General features: G+C 40.7%; 1 protein-coding gene across 1 annotated transcript in view; it reads right to left on the bottom strand.

Annotated features, from left to right (window-relative positions):
* Positions 1-4,175: 4,175 nt before the first annotated feature.
* Positions 4,176-15,159, bottom strand: part of TG (thyroglobulin) — a gene marked incomplete at its 5' end in the record, with an annotated part of 143,675 nt that continues 132,691 nt past the window's right edge. The window contains 4 exons of the mRNA XM_063299987.1: positions 4,176-4,594; positions 5,365-5,555; positions 6,808-6,948; positions 12,231-12,338. Coding sequence (XP_063156057.1) covers positions 4,494-4,594; positions 5,365-5,555; positions 6,808-6,948; positions 12,231-12,338 — 541 coding nt within the window. The remainder of the gene's footprint in view (positions 4,595-5,364; positions 5,556-6,807; positions 6,949-12,230; positions 12,339-15,159) is intronic.

Raw genomic sequence — 15,159 nt, 5'->3', positions numbered from 1 at the left:
ACAAATGATTCCATAGAGCCCATGTGAGCACAGCATCTCTCCAGCCTTTAAATAATTTTGTTTTCTGGCTTCCATATCAGCCTGAAAAAAGATGCTGCTTTAAAGAGTAGATTCCTTAAACTTAAAGCAGCTGCCTTTTTTTTTTCCAGACTTGCAGAATGCTGGAAAAAAGTTAGGCTGCTTTAATGAATAGCAGGGATGTGCTGGGTTCACACTTATGCAAGAACTGGTATCATTTTTCTGAATCATTATCAAAGACTGCATAGCCCTAATGATTAGCACCTCACTCACTTCTGCAGGGGGTGGGATTCTGGATTAGCAAAGCCCTTGGTCTAATCCAGTAAGGCTGTTCTATTATATTATCTCCATGGTGGCCTGATCCAGCCCTAAAACCTTCCCGTTAAACCTCATTGAAACCATGGTCATCAAGTCTCTGGAGTCAGTGAGACTTAAGGAGGGCCTTCCTTTGTTTGGATCATGCCCTCACATTTTCTCTCCTTCCCTTATTTCCCCTGCTACTCTTCTCCAGCCTTGATAGGCAAGGGTTTAAAGAGGCATGACAATAATAAAATAATAAGAGATGGAACTGTCTGGGTTTTTTATGCAACCAAGAAAAAAAGAAGACACAAACATTCTACAACTTGGTCTTCATTGAAAGACTTTGAAGTCCCAATTCCTGGACAAGTTTTATGTTTTCCAGGCAGTTTATCATGGAGGGGCCAAAGAGTTCTTGGAGAGGCAAGTAGCACAGTTGAGCTTCAGCTCCAGGTGGATTTTTGTGAATGATTTTGAGGCTATTTAGTATCTCACAGCAAAGGAAAGCTAGAATCAGTGACAATGATTTTGGAAAGTCAACCGTCAAGACCTCTGTCATAGGGCCTTGCTATTACACTCCACATTCTGGAAACTTTTTATATTTATATTCCTCTCTGCATTTTTTCTTGTTATTACTGTAAGATTTCCATCCCATCATGCCTTCACAGCTCAGGTTACATTAAGTGAAAGTATTGTGAGCTTTGGTTTCCTTCTTATTTATATGGTCACCAGAAATATATCCACCTTTTCAAGGAAACCCTGGTGGATGATATTGCTATTTTATCTCAATATTTTTAAGTCTACCTTCTTCAACCTGGTCATCTCCAAATGTGTTGGACTGCAGTTCTCATAGTTCCTAGCTAGCATGGATTTGGGTGCAATAATTTTAAGGAGGCCAAACTTCAGCTTGACTATTTTTGAATCAGTCTTCTAAGGGACCATTTCTTCCATTGCTTCTAGCATGTGGTATGGGATACAGTAGTCACAGCATTTTGTCTTCATATCAGAGCTACCTAGATGCTGAGCAAGAGGTCTTTGAAAGACCTCTGTGGATGTGTCCAAACCATCCAAATCACAACTTTAGGTTTTATTTATTTATTTTTTTAATCTCACCTTTATTATTTTTACAAATAACTCAAGGTGGCGAACATACCTAATACCCCTTCATCCTCCTATTTTCCCCACCACAACAACCCTGTGGGATGAGTTGGGCTGAGAGAGAATGACTGGCCCAAGGTCACCCAGCTGGCTTTCATGCCTAAGGCGGGACTAGAACTCTCCTACCATGCCTGATTGGCTCTTGGGCTGAGAGGGAGGGACTGGCCCAAGGTCACCCAGCCAGCTTTCCTGCCTAAGGCGGGACTAGAACTCTCCTACCATGCCTGATTGGCTCTTGGGCTGAGAGGGAGTGACTGGCCCAAGGTCACCCAGCTGGCTTTCATGCCTAAGGCGGGACTAGAACTCTCCTACCATGCCTGATTGGCTCTTGGGCTGAGAGGGAGTGACTGGCCCAAGGTCACCCAGCCAGCTTTCATGCCTAAGGCAAGACTAGAACTCACTGTCTTCTGGTTTCTAGCCCAACACCTTAACCACTAGACCAAACTGGCTAACTGAAGCAGCAGCTAACTTTCAAGGTCCAGGCAAACCAAAAGACAGAAAGCTCTTTATACAAAGTCTGCATTTCACAATGGGTAATTAGTTGACAGTTGCCCATCTCAAACCTTTGACACTCAGCAACCTATCAATGCACAACACAAAAAATACAACATCCTCTTAACTGGAAGAGATCTCCATGAAACTTCATGGAACTTACTTCTGAATAGCTGTGATAAAGATTGTATTGCTAAGAAATAAAATATTGGCTCAGTTTCTATTGTAAGATTTTGTTTAATGTAGTACCTAAGTCTGTCCAGTTTTCTCTGTGTTTCTTTTCTTTTGAGAATGTTTTTGTTTCTTCTGTTTTTCTTTCTCATTCTCAGCATGCTTTTAAACTTCCTTTAAATTTCTTATGATTATTTTTAGCATATTTTATCACTGCAAAAACAGGGAGGGTGCTGGTTTTTTGTTCCTTCTCTAGCAATCCCATTGGCTGCCCTACATTAGATCTGAAAAAGTTTCACTGGAAGAGTTCCATCTAAATGTTTTTAATCCCAAGAGGAAACATTAGGGTGGGGCATCTCCTTTTTCAGATATGGGGAAAAAAAGTTATCACCGAAGAGACAATTGAAAAATGAGACAGGCAATTTGTTCACACAAATGAACTGCCCACCGTGGAGAATTTCACTGTTACTTCTCTTCTTTTTTTTTTTCCTTTTAAATTGAATGAAAATGTTAAAAGAAAAAGCAGATGAAAATTTTCAGCATACCACTAGTTTTCTCTATCAAAGAAAATATTTCAGTCTTTCCAAAGGCAGGCTTAGGGCCAATACTGAAGTCAGGAAATATGAATTTAGTTGGTGCAATGCCTTAAGTCTGATAGAAGTAACCTCAATCTCTGCTAAAAAGAGAAAAAAAAAATGCTTGCAACCACAGTTTTTTTTCCTGGGTTAGCATGCTCATAATTCCACTTGGATGAAAAATGTCTCCTCTGTGCTTGAAAAGAAATAAACAGGCTGCTTTCTTTAGATCATTCATTGTACAGACTCTTTTGATCCCTGCAGGCCTCCACAAACAAGGTTCACTGAAGTTGTTGCATGTACTGCTGGGAAAATATAAATCTTATAGGACAATGGGCTTGGAGAAAATGTATCTACAGTGCAGTTAAGTTGTTCTAGTAAATGGGACTCCAGAATGAAAGTTTCCAAGTTCGCATCAACTTAATAAAATGCCAACATCATATAGTAAACTTTTTTTTACTGTACTACTGCAGTTTGCCAGTTTGAGGCTTTGCAAATGTAAGTGTCCACTCAAAGCACATTCTCACATGAAAAAAAAATGCAACCTAGCCTTTTATTAATAGGCTAATTTTCTCCTGAAACTGCCAGTGATGTAATTCACAATGGGTTTCTGTCTGATATAAATTAGTCTTGTACAATACTAGTGGGCAGAGAAATTGGATGCACAATTTCTCTGAGTTTCTCTAAAGGAAACTTTGTGGGCTGGTGGGCATATGAGGAAGTTTAAGAATATCTTTCCGGGTTTTCTCAGAGTGCAGAGAGCTCCTCCCTTACTTCTCCCATACAAGAAGCTCCATGCCACCCCATGTATCTTCATCCTTTTTCTTGGCTAGTGACCATCCTTCCCACAAAGCTCTGGCAGACAGCTGTTTTTCTAAGGAGGTTTGGATTCTACAGAAGTTCTTGGAAATCAACATGAAGTGGGAGGAGGATGCTTTGCAGTGTGTCAACGTCCTCTCTGTTGCAATCAAAATGTTCTTTTCAAACATAAAAGGTAAAATGGGGCAGGAAGCCAGGCAAACATCCAAAGGGGCATTTGAGGACCTGTCAAGGGGATGGGGTGGCGCTGCAGGTTAAACCGCTGAGCTGCTGAGCTTGCCGATCGGAAGGTCGGCGGTTCGAATCTGTGTGGCGGGGTGAGCTCCCGTTGCTAGTCCCAGCTCCTGCCAACCTAGCAGTTCGAAAACATGCAAATGTGAGAAGATTAATAGGTACCGCTTCGGCGGGCAGGTAACGGCATTCCGTTTAGTCATGCCGGCCACGTGACCACGGAAGTGTCTACGGACAAACGCCGGCTCTTCGGCTTTGAAACGGAGATGAGCACTGCCCCCTAGAGTCAGACACGACTGGACTCAATGTCAAGGGAAACCTTTACCTTTACCAGGAGGGCTGCAGGTGAAAGTGAACACCTTTGATTTGAAGAGATACTCTTCTGAGAATTGGAAGGCACCAAGCAGATTCACCAATGTTTTTCCAGTTTTATTCACTAACTTGCATACAATTCGATGCATCAAAATTTGTTTGTTTATATATTAATTTTATTTACCGCCCATCTCACTCAGAGAGTGACTCTGGGCAGTATACATAAAACAAATTCATTGTTTGATCCACTAGGCTGTGCCCTATTTATAATATTTTAGATTTTGCTTGCCTTGCAAGGCAGCCATCATACCTGGCATACTACTAACAATAATAACCTATAGCAAAGCGAGGTCTTCTCTCAGATGTGCAAAATATTCTGATTTCACCATTTCAATCTAAAATAGACTGAAACTGTCTGCTCTATTTACTGTAGGCTTCCTTATCTTCCAGCAACTTCATTGTAGTAGTCTTAGAAATGGGTGTGACAGCCAGTTCTTTTGGGGCAGGTTGCTCTCTTCTGCCTGAAAACATAACAAAAGAAGTTGCATCATCATCAAAGAAAAGCACAGGCAAATAAACCAATAAGGTTCCATCATCACCATCACCATCACCATCACCATCTTAATTTATAAGCTGCCCAACTTCCATATGACTCTGGGCAGCTTACAACTAAATGCACACACACACACAAACATACACACATATACATATACATACATACACATTCATACATACATACATACACACACATACATACATACATACATACATATAAAAAAATACAACAGACGGGAAGACTACAGTAATCAAAACCAGATCAAAACAAACAAGCCAAAGAACAAAGAGGGGGTTCTACATTCACCCCGTTCCCAAGGCCTGGGAGAACAACTGTAATTTATCGTCTATCTGTACTTTTGCATAATCATAGCTAAATTCACATACTTCTATGTTGCAAACTCTGTGTATGTATGTATGTCTTGAATTTCAAGGCCGTCTGACTCCAGAATGACTCTGGCTGGCTTACAATTTAAGAACGCCAACATATCAAAACAATCATGTCATATTGTTGAGACATGAGGAATTCTACCTGCAGTGAGTGACTGCTAAGGTGGCTTTGGAGTGATATTCCTTGACATGGTTGATCAAATTATACTATGTTGTTATTGTACTACATTATTATTGTTGCACTGTTTTAATCTTTTTGCTTGGAGTGTATGGTGCTCAGAGTCATTTGCAAACGGAGGAGTGTATAAGCCTAAGTAAATAAATGAAGCAAAGGTTATGGACTTACAACTTGTCAAAGCTTTTACTGTTTTGATGTAATCCCAAAAAGAGCATTCCGTTTTTTTCAGCCCTTTATGGTTCTGTAAAGAAGCAGTAAACTCTTTATAATTGTCTCCACCAGTCTCTGCACGAAACATAGGCCAAGGTGAGAGTCCTTCAATCCTTTTTCTTGAAAATTCATAAGGGCTATTTGGATTTCTGCAGAAAAGAACAGGAACAGATTATAAATCACTAGCCTGCAGCTCCAACAACTCATGTGAACACCCTGAAATTGCAAGGGTTAAAAAATGTACATTTTTTTCTCTTTTCTTCTTGTGTACTATGAGTTGACCTAGGTTAGGGGCACAAATTCTTGATTAGGCCATGAGAAAATTCAATGTTCAAATATGAGACCAGCCATGCCAATAATTACAAGGAAAAAAAATGGATTAGACCCATTCTAATTCCAGAAGAAAGGTCTGGCTCCAGGAGAAATTTCATTATGTTCACATCCATTCACGTCCAGTGACCATCAGAAGTGCTGAGGCTGTCACCCTTGGAGAATTCTTGTAACTGCAGTGGCAACACATTTCAAAGGTATAAGGAAGCAGAAGTCTGTGTGAATGAGTTTCCAAAGTCATCTCATTGGCTTTTGTAGAATATAGAACTACATGAATTTTAATATGATAAAGCAAAGAATTCCTATGTTCTACTGGCTGTCAATGTATTTAGGGATTCTTACTATCATTTTCTTCATCCTTTAAGTAATGCCTGCAGTTGAGTCATCATGATGTTCTTTTTCCAGTTTGGAGGGATGCAGCTGATACTCATGATGATGTTGAAGGCCATGGCTTTGATGGCTCAAGGTCCAAGACTCCCAAATTACAAGAGTATACAGAGTGCTTCCTGATTGTATCAGCATGATCTAAATCAAGCACAGCTCAAGTTGTGTGACATTAGCTGAACCACAAGAGAAGCCACAGTCAACTGTTCTCACTGATATCTTGAAAGCTCATGAAGTTTTAGTTTCAGATCAAGGTAACAATAGTACTGAGCCACCAGCTTTGTGTTTTATCCACTCGTTAGTTCCAAAAGGGATGTTGAGAAAATACATTGTAACTCAACCAAAGGAAATTTGGATGTTGTAGGAACATCCATGATGGTAAAATTGATCATAAGAAAGGCTTAACTGGGATGGGTTTTAAATAATGAGGGGGGCCTGCCTTGTTTGTGTTTTTCTTTCAGTGATACCATCCAATGATCTTGTGCTATGCATGTATCCACTAGAATGTATAAATGTCATAGTGTGCCACAAAGTCTTCTTTTCAGTGACCTACCATGGAGGTCTCTCCAAAGTATTTATGTACCATAGAGATACATTCAAAAGCAGAGTTCAAACTCTGTATTACCTATCTAAAGCTCATCCTGCAACTCGTTGAGATCAAAACACATAAAGACACTTAGCACTTACCCGGATTTTATAAAGTTGGACAGGTACTGCATAATGGCTAAGGAGAGAGCCTTCTCCTCAAGCGTATATCGGTTTTTATACTTAGGATAAAAGGGCAGGGCAAATGCAAGCTGAACATCAGGCACATATTCCAGGCTTGAGCTGAAAACAGAAAGGAGAAGAGTGAACCAATACACAGTGTTTTTAATTAATCTACTAAGTAGCACTATCTTCAGAAAAGAATGGGGAACAGAATTCTCACAGATTTACTGAGAAACCTTAAAAAGGTCACAAGGAAAGTGGTAGAAAAGGGAATTATCATGCTACAGATCTGTATCTCTGTACAAGGGAATAGCACCGTGGCTGTCTTTGTAACACGGGAAGTGAACTATGACCTGGGCCACAATTCATCGTATAGAGTCTCAGGGCCCAAAGTCAGAGGTGGAAGCTATTCATTCCAAACAGAGCAAGATGAAAATTATTATTAAAAATAAATAAATAAATTGCAGCTAACAAAAAAGAAGGAGGAAGTAAGGGAGGGAGGGAGGGAGCAAGGAATGGTCAGGCCCAGCCCAAGAACGACAAAGAATCAATCCAGTCAAATTTCAGTTCTTTATTTGCTCAGACTGTATAGACAGAATCTTGCCAGACTAAAGCCACTCTACCTAACCTGAGGGGAAATAACCTTGGAAATCTCTAGGGCAGGGCTATTCTGACTCTCTTGGTTTTCCCACAACTGCCCTCTGGACTATGTTTCCGCTTATCTCCTTCCCCTTCTTGCAATGAGCTCCCTCTTTCCTGAGAACCAGCTGCATTACTGAAATCCAGGGAGGGAGGAAGGAAGGAAGGAGAAGAAGAGAACAAGCCATTTCATACTGAGTAAGAACATTAGATCCAGTTCCAGATCCATATTGTGGGTTTATATGCATTACAGCTTTCCTGTGCAATTTATTAACTGCACTTTATTTCTTTTTATTTTATAGTGTTATTGTTTCTTTAAAACAATTTCAGCAATCTACCTGTGATTGGGCTGATGCACCTACAACAGATGCCCTTTTGACACTGTCAAAAACTGCTGCCTGGTGACAATTGTTCAAGCTGGAGACTGGCAAGGTTTTCTGCCCATTGCTACCCCTTGGGTCATCTCACACCCTTGCCTAATGGCCCAGATGTCAAAGATACACTTGAGTTCCTGCTTGAAATCATGAATTGCATGGTTGTCCTACAAAGACCAAGGAGGGATGGGGTTGGGAAGGAAGGAAGGAAGGAAGGAAGGGAGGGAGGGAGGGAGGAAGGAAGGAAGGAAGGAAGGAAGGAAGGAAGGAAGGAAGGAGGGAGGGAGGGAGGGAGGGAGGGAGGGAGGGAGGGAGTATGTGGGTTTTAAATTTCCCTGAAATGTTGCCACTTTTTTGTGTGTGCTTTATTTAATCAAAGAGAACAATAGGATCAAAAAGAGAAATGAAGGAAAAAGGAAACAGTGCAACAACCACAAAAATCGTATCTATGAAGGCTTCTCATAGGAAGGTTTATGTAAGCCTTCAATAAAGGATGGCCATATTTCATTGGAATCGTCCCTCAATAATCTATGCCTGTAAGCAAATGTCGCAGCTCTAAAAAGGATCCAGTTTGTCTGTGTGTGTGGGAGGAAACATTTTTTTCTTATCATTTTTTCCCTAGCTGTCTCACAACTATTCCAGACTTGGACTCCCTGTGGGTCCTTGGACACTGTGGCTCCTCCATCTGTTGAACTGCAGGTATAAGCTTCTCTGGAAGGACTTAGCCTGATTAGGACTGTTCAAGCTTCAGAAACTATTCAAAAGAAGTACTCCGGACCTCACGTGAGCACACCATCTGTCTACTATTCATTAAAGTGTAGTCTCTATTCCAAGAAAGAAATGCAAAAGCCATGCCTGAGAAGCTAACTGATTACATCAGGAACTCTAGAATGTTAAAAGAAAAAATAGCATGAACCTCAGTCCCACTATCTTCCATTCTGGATGACGTAAGCAGAGAGACATTGCATCTGTATAGGAATCTGTAAGATTCCATTGAGCACCCATAACTTGTAAGATATGGGCCTTACCGACCAAATCTTCTTTAAACACTAGGCTAATCTGTGGTGAAAACTGAGCATTTCCTCAGTCTATTTCCTTCTCATCTTACTCTCTGTATCCTGACTCCAAACACTGAATTATGTTACTTATGAATTAAATTATGTCACTGCTGAAAAGCAGCAAGTCAGAAGTTTTGATTTACAACCATTGTGTGTGTGTGTGTGTGTGTGCGCGCGCACGTGCATCTGGCATGTGTGTGTGCATTGGGGAGAGGTGTTTTCTTTTCTGGAGAAACAGAAACAGGCTACTATAGTTCATTTCTAATTCAGGAATTACTAGAAATATAGCTAAAAATAAAAGTGGGGATCTGGCACATACCTCATCTTTTGCCTAAAATCCCATGAGAATCTCCACTTGTGCCTGTTTCAGGATCACAGATGTGCTAAATTACAATCAGGTGTGAGTGTCTGAAGTGGATTTAACCCTAGAAGCTGTACTAGAAAGTTGAGCAACCCTTGGATCAGGGTTTGGTCCCAAAAGTCAAGATGGCAGCCACAACGGTGCGGTCAAACCTCCTTCCATTTTTATGTGCATTGCAATGTATATAAAAAACAGGAGGAGCATCAACTTTCTACACTTCCTAATGTGAATGACCACCTAGGAAAATTTCTTCCCCAATGTCCTTTAATATTTGGTTTTTGGAAAGAAGACTGTGCTGTAAAAGACAGGACATGTTGTCAAGCATCTCACTGTAAATCAGATGTAGTTCTATCCAATGGAGCACCAGTGTGTAGTAGTGATCAAGGTGTTGGACTAGGATTGGCTGATCCGGATTCATACCTATCCTGTCAAAGTAAAAAGTGGATTGCCTTTTGCTCCTAAAGGAAAATCAGTCATAAATCTAACAGACAAACCAATAAGAAAACAGTTAAACTATTTCTCAAGTTCAGGACTCTTCCTTAAAAAAAAGGGGGGGGGATTAAATGAAGTTCAACAAGGGAGAGCAAGCCCACCATGCTGCATTCTTAAGAAATTTCTCTTCCCCACAGGAAGGAATTTCTAAAGCAAATTCCCTTGTTTTAGATTGAAGGAAAATTGATGGGGAAAATGCAGGACTGTCTTTCTGCACTGCAATTCTTTTAAAGCAGAAACTTTCTATTTCCTGCTCAGAGTGGTGCAAGAAGAGGACAGGGAGGGATAAGCTTTGAGGCTGCTAGCGCGCATCACATTAAACTTTGGTGAGCTATGCTAAATAAGTCACTGGGTCAGCCATGTAAGATATGCAGGGTGGTCCCATGTATGGTCACCCAAAAGTAGAGTGCATTACAGATAATCCAAATTATTCCAGATAAATTTGCTTTACTACTTCAGCTGCTGCTGCCCTCTTATTAATACGAACCATGAAGCAACACCGGGTATACTGTTTTGCAATTCTCTGCTACTTCCTTGTTGTGAATTATCACACTCTTACAGTATATCTGCAAATATTAAAATCATCCTGGTAAAGCTAATGGGGTGGCTCCAGGACTCATCGGCCTATTATCTTCAAATTACAGGAGATATAATGAATACGCTGGATCTTAGAATTCTTAATTTGAGACTAAATCATTTGAAAGGAAAGTTTGGAGAAGATGGTGAATCAATATCTGCGTTTGTGCCAAAGTTAATGGAAGGCTGTATCTAACGGAAATTTGAAAGTCTATATGCAGACAGAAATTTGACTAAATCTGACATTGTGCCAGGTTCACAAGGGTTTTACTGCATGCAATGTGATTTCCATTTGCTCACCAAGAAAGGCTTACAAACCATAATTTTTCACATTTGTTATACCATTAGCACAGATGTCACTAAATAAACATTGTGTGCATATTCCTAAATTGAGATTTAAACTGTGTTGGAGTTGTTTCAGTTTTTACTTCATTACTCCAGATTTCAGTGTCTCAGTCCAACAACTCTTATGGAAAGATAGGAACCCCGGGGAACTGTACAGCTTTCCTAATGACAACTGGCTAGTTAGTCTAGGAACTGAAGCCAAGAAGTTATGGAAAGAAAAGCTTAGATTAACTTCTTACTACTGTCAAGGCTGGTGGTCCAGAGAGAGCTAATTAATTTGTTCCAGTGCAGCTCAGCTTTAGTAATGTAAGTGTGGTTGCTGGCTAGACAGGGAAGTCAAAAAAACATCTCAGGAGAAGGCAATGGTGATGCATTTTGATAATGCTACCAAGAAAGCTGTACCAGGAGTCAAATTTGATTCAAGGATGTTTTAGTTTGGTTCAAAGTAAGGATGGAAGGATCTGTTACAACAACTGCAGTTTCTTTTTATTTTCAATATATACTATACTCTGTGTGTGTGTGTGTGAGTGTGTATCAAATTCTGTTTTCCTAATTCTCATTCTTGTGAAGATGTTAAGGTCAGTGGGTCAAATATGAGATTATTTTTTAATATTTGCAAGTGTTTCAGGGTATCTATGCTATTTTGCCTGATATGCACAGTTTTTACAACTGTGCACTAAACTATTTAATTTACTACCTATAGTTTTATAAAATATACATATTTGTATTCAGACTTTTGCCTAATCTCCTGCTCTCTTTCTCTTTCAATTGGTTAATTGAGGGGTGCCTGGTAGTAGGAAAGACCATGTTTCTCAAGCTTTGTTGACTGTGAAGTCTCAACACCTCTGGAATGAGGAAGTTTGGGGCTGGTGGCTGGTGTACGCAATTCTAGGCTAGATGGAGAAGTTCATTGAGGAGACTGAACATGTCAAGGAACATGTCAAGGGACATCTTCAGAAGGTATCAAGCTCAGCTTCATCATTCTAGCTAAAATGTAGCTGGTGATAGGCAAAAAAAAAAGTCTTTTCTGAAAGCTCTGCAAATATTGCGGACACACTTTCCAATGGTTAGAATAAATGGAAGCAAACTACCTTCCCATATAAGCAGCAGAGGAGGTAGAATGCAGAAAAAGAGGTGTTGATGCTTTACGTACAAGATGGAATAAAAAGAGAAAACAGAAATGCTTTCAGCTGAGTTATTCTCACTCTGTTTTAGTGGTGTTACTCTGATGTTTTTGTCTTGTGTACAGACCAGAAGCTGCAACTTCCATTGTTCTTTCTTGACCTTGTTCTTATAACCCACTTCTGGAAAGCTGATATTTTCCATCTCCATCTCCAGCTGCACGTCTACTTCTACTTCTCTTCTATCTCCTGCCTCAAATAGGAAAGACCCAGAAAAGGATTGGGCCAGGTAACTTGCTCCAGGTTTGCACTGGATCTATCTTAAGCCTAAGTTACCAGCCTACAAGTCTAATGAGCATAACGAATGATCCAAACAAAACTTTAACTCTTATTTAGATTATTTTGCAAATAAGATACATCAAAAGAATATCCTTACCTGCTCAGGGAAGAGCTCTCTGGCACATGGTACATGAAAATATTTCCTCTCTCATTACTAGCCCAGTCCTTGGCCATATCTATGGTTGGGCAAATGATGAAGTGGTCTCTAAAAACAGTAAAGAAAGCATCTTTACAATCTGGAAACAATTACCCTTCAACCACACATAGATTTTAAGTCTCTTTCTTTCTGCTGTAAATCCACATCCACATGCTCAGGATCAACCAAAAACAACACAAAAGGTCTTAGTTCTCCAAATGATCCATTAGGCAAGGTGGTATAGTAACCAAGAAAAGGGGAAAGAAGCAGAAAAGTCCCTAAAACTGAATCAAATACAATAGCCATAAGGTTACCAAAATGGAAGTTACAGTTTGGATAAATGACTTAATATTAGTAAGGTTAAAAGTACTGGGACAAAGAAGGAATGGTGCCTTCAGAGATTTGAACACTCAAAGTTGCATTCAGATATGTCCTGCCTCTGTTGAAAGTCATAGATTCTTCACCTGGCAGATAGCAGAAGAGAAACATGACAGTCTTGTTATTAGCAAAGGTGAGAATTTGTCTTAGGTGTGTACCAATCAAAGTGAATACTTGTAGCTCAGGGTTGAACTGTGGTGTTCTTGGTGCTCTTTGAACCTTGGTGTTTTCTTGCAGACGTTTCATTGCCAGACTAGGCAACATCTTCAGTGCGAACCCTGAAGATGTTGCCTAGTCTGGCAATGAAACATCTGCAAGAAGACAACAAGGCTCAGAGAGCGCCAAGGACTCTTAGGTGTGTATTATGCAAAAAAGTAGATTGAAGCCAAAATGCTGGTTTCATGACATATGGCCTTTCCTGAGCTGGTTGGATCTGGCAGTGAGTGCTCATGCTTTTGGTGACCCAGGGGTAGACTTCTTCTGGTGATTCAGTGAGTCCAGCCCTGAAGAGTATTTGGCAGCTTCAACTGGTGCAAAAATATCAGCTTGGCTGCTCACCTGTGAATTATATGGTGTTGAAGCCCATATTTAAATGTGTTATTGGTTGCCAAGGGCTTTCTGGGCAGACATTAAGGTGCTGATTTTGAAAAAAATCTAAATGCCTTAGGATTGGACTTCTGGATTGTCTACCCTGACATGAAACTGTCCTAAACACTAAACTTAGAGGAGCAGGCCTTTTAAAGACACCTCTAGTTTCAAGGCTTGTTTGGGGGGCAGCGGGAGATGACCTCCTCCTGTGTCTCCCAAGTTGCAAAACATACTCCCTTGAGAATGACACGTGGGTTCCACTCGCTCTACACTCAGCAAGAGCATAGACACCTTCCTGTTCTTCAGGCAGTCTGTTCAAGTGAAGTTTTGTTTTGAGCAGTTCAAAGGGGCAAAGTGGTGGGAAGGGGAATGAGTAAGTCTAACGTCCCCACTGCTTCTTTGTGCAAGTTGTAAGAACTGTCTCAATGATTTACACAGAAAAGGAGAGTTCACAAAACACCTTTAGCCAAGTCCATTAAAGCAGCTGCATTCAGACATGATACTATGCTTGGCTGCTCTTTACCATAGTTCAGGTTTTCAATGGTTTAGACTGCTGTGCCAACCTTCCCTTAAATGGGTTAATTCAGGAACCATATTCAATGTTTTGTGCACATAGCATCAAATTAATGACAGACAGTGCATTGTAGTGGTTGAGATGTTGGACTGGCACTGGGGAAACCCAGGTTCAAGTCCATCCTCAGCCACAGAAGCTTATTGGGTGACTTTGGGTCAGTTTCTCTCAATCCAACCTTTCTTACAGTATTGCTGTTGTGGGGAAATGGGAAGACAGGGTGCTAAGCATGCCACCTTGAGTTCCTGAATGAAAGGCAGGGCATGAAAATAATACGTAAATAAAAATATGGTGAGCAAAAGTTCTGCACATGGAGCCTGTATGCCATGCTCTGCAGATAATCCTGCAGTGCTGGGTGAAGCCAGAAGTTTAGGTGGGTAATACAGTGGATACATTAATTCCCAGCACATCCAAAAGGCATCATCTACAGTCTTCCATGCATGACTGGCCTGGGGGCCTTTGACGTATGCTACAGACATCCTAAACCAGCCCAGCCTGGAAGGATTTCAACTACTGCTGATGGAGAAAGGTTAGGAGAATTGCCTTTCTTGCCACAGTGGCCTAGACATTTTGAAGCCCCTCCAACTGCTTTGCTGAAACAAACCTGGTGGATTCTTTGGAATCACGCTGTCTCGGCAGCCCAAATCACTCTACTGAACAAATTTACATCACTTTCCCTACTAGGCTTACCATCCTAGAACAATGCATTTTGAGGTAGAAGACTCTGGCTTTGGTCATGCTCCTCAGGAGATCTTTGCTGTTGGATAACAACTCCCAACGTCCCAGTTGAGCAAGGCTGATGAGAACTGCAGTTCAAACACTTCCTGAGTGTAAAGGGGTCTGAATTCCAACCTACACTGTTATTTCCCCTTTATAAAGTTGGAAGGAAGTGCGCTAAAACATACACACATTCTCATTTCAAGTGGTGAATTCTTAAGAAGCTATTTTAGACTGCAAAAAAATCCCATTTAGTGGAGGCCACAATTCCACAGAGCTGATTCACCATACTCTGATGTTTAGCAGTTGCACAAAGCAAATGCCGGGGGTAGAAACAGATGTTCTCTGTGCTTGTGATTGTATTTGTTAAAGCCAAAGGTGACTGGAGATTTCAGAGCTACAAAAAATAGCTTTGAAGTCCAGTGCTTAAACTTCTGAGTTTTTTCTCGGAAACTTCTGGGTTGCTTCCAACGCTTAAACTTCTGAGTTGTTCTGTGGGGCTGTGGAAACAGCAAGTAAATAAATAAACTCCCCTCCATTTTGCTTTGGAGAGGAGCAACAAGAGCAACTGAAATATATAGTGTACTTCTCTAAGCAGATGGGCCCCAATCCAATGCATGTGACCTATGAAGAACC

Source organism: Candoia aspera, chromosome 3, assembly GCF_035149785.1.
Source record: "Candoia aspera isolate rCanAsp1 chromosome 3, rCanAsp1.hap2, whole genome shotgun sequence".
Taxonomy (NCBI): Eukaryota; Metazoa; Chordata; class Lepidosauria; order Squamata; family Boidae; genus Candoia; species Candoia aspera.
The sequence above is the reverse complement of the archived record's forward strand: the minus strand, read 5'-3'. Positions and strand labels throughout refer to the sequence as shown.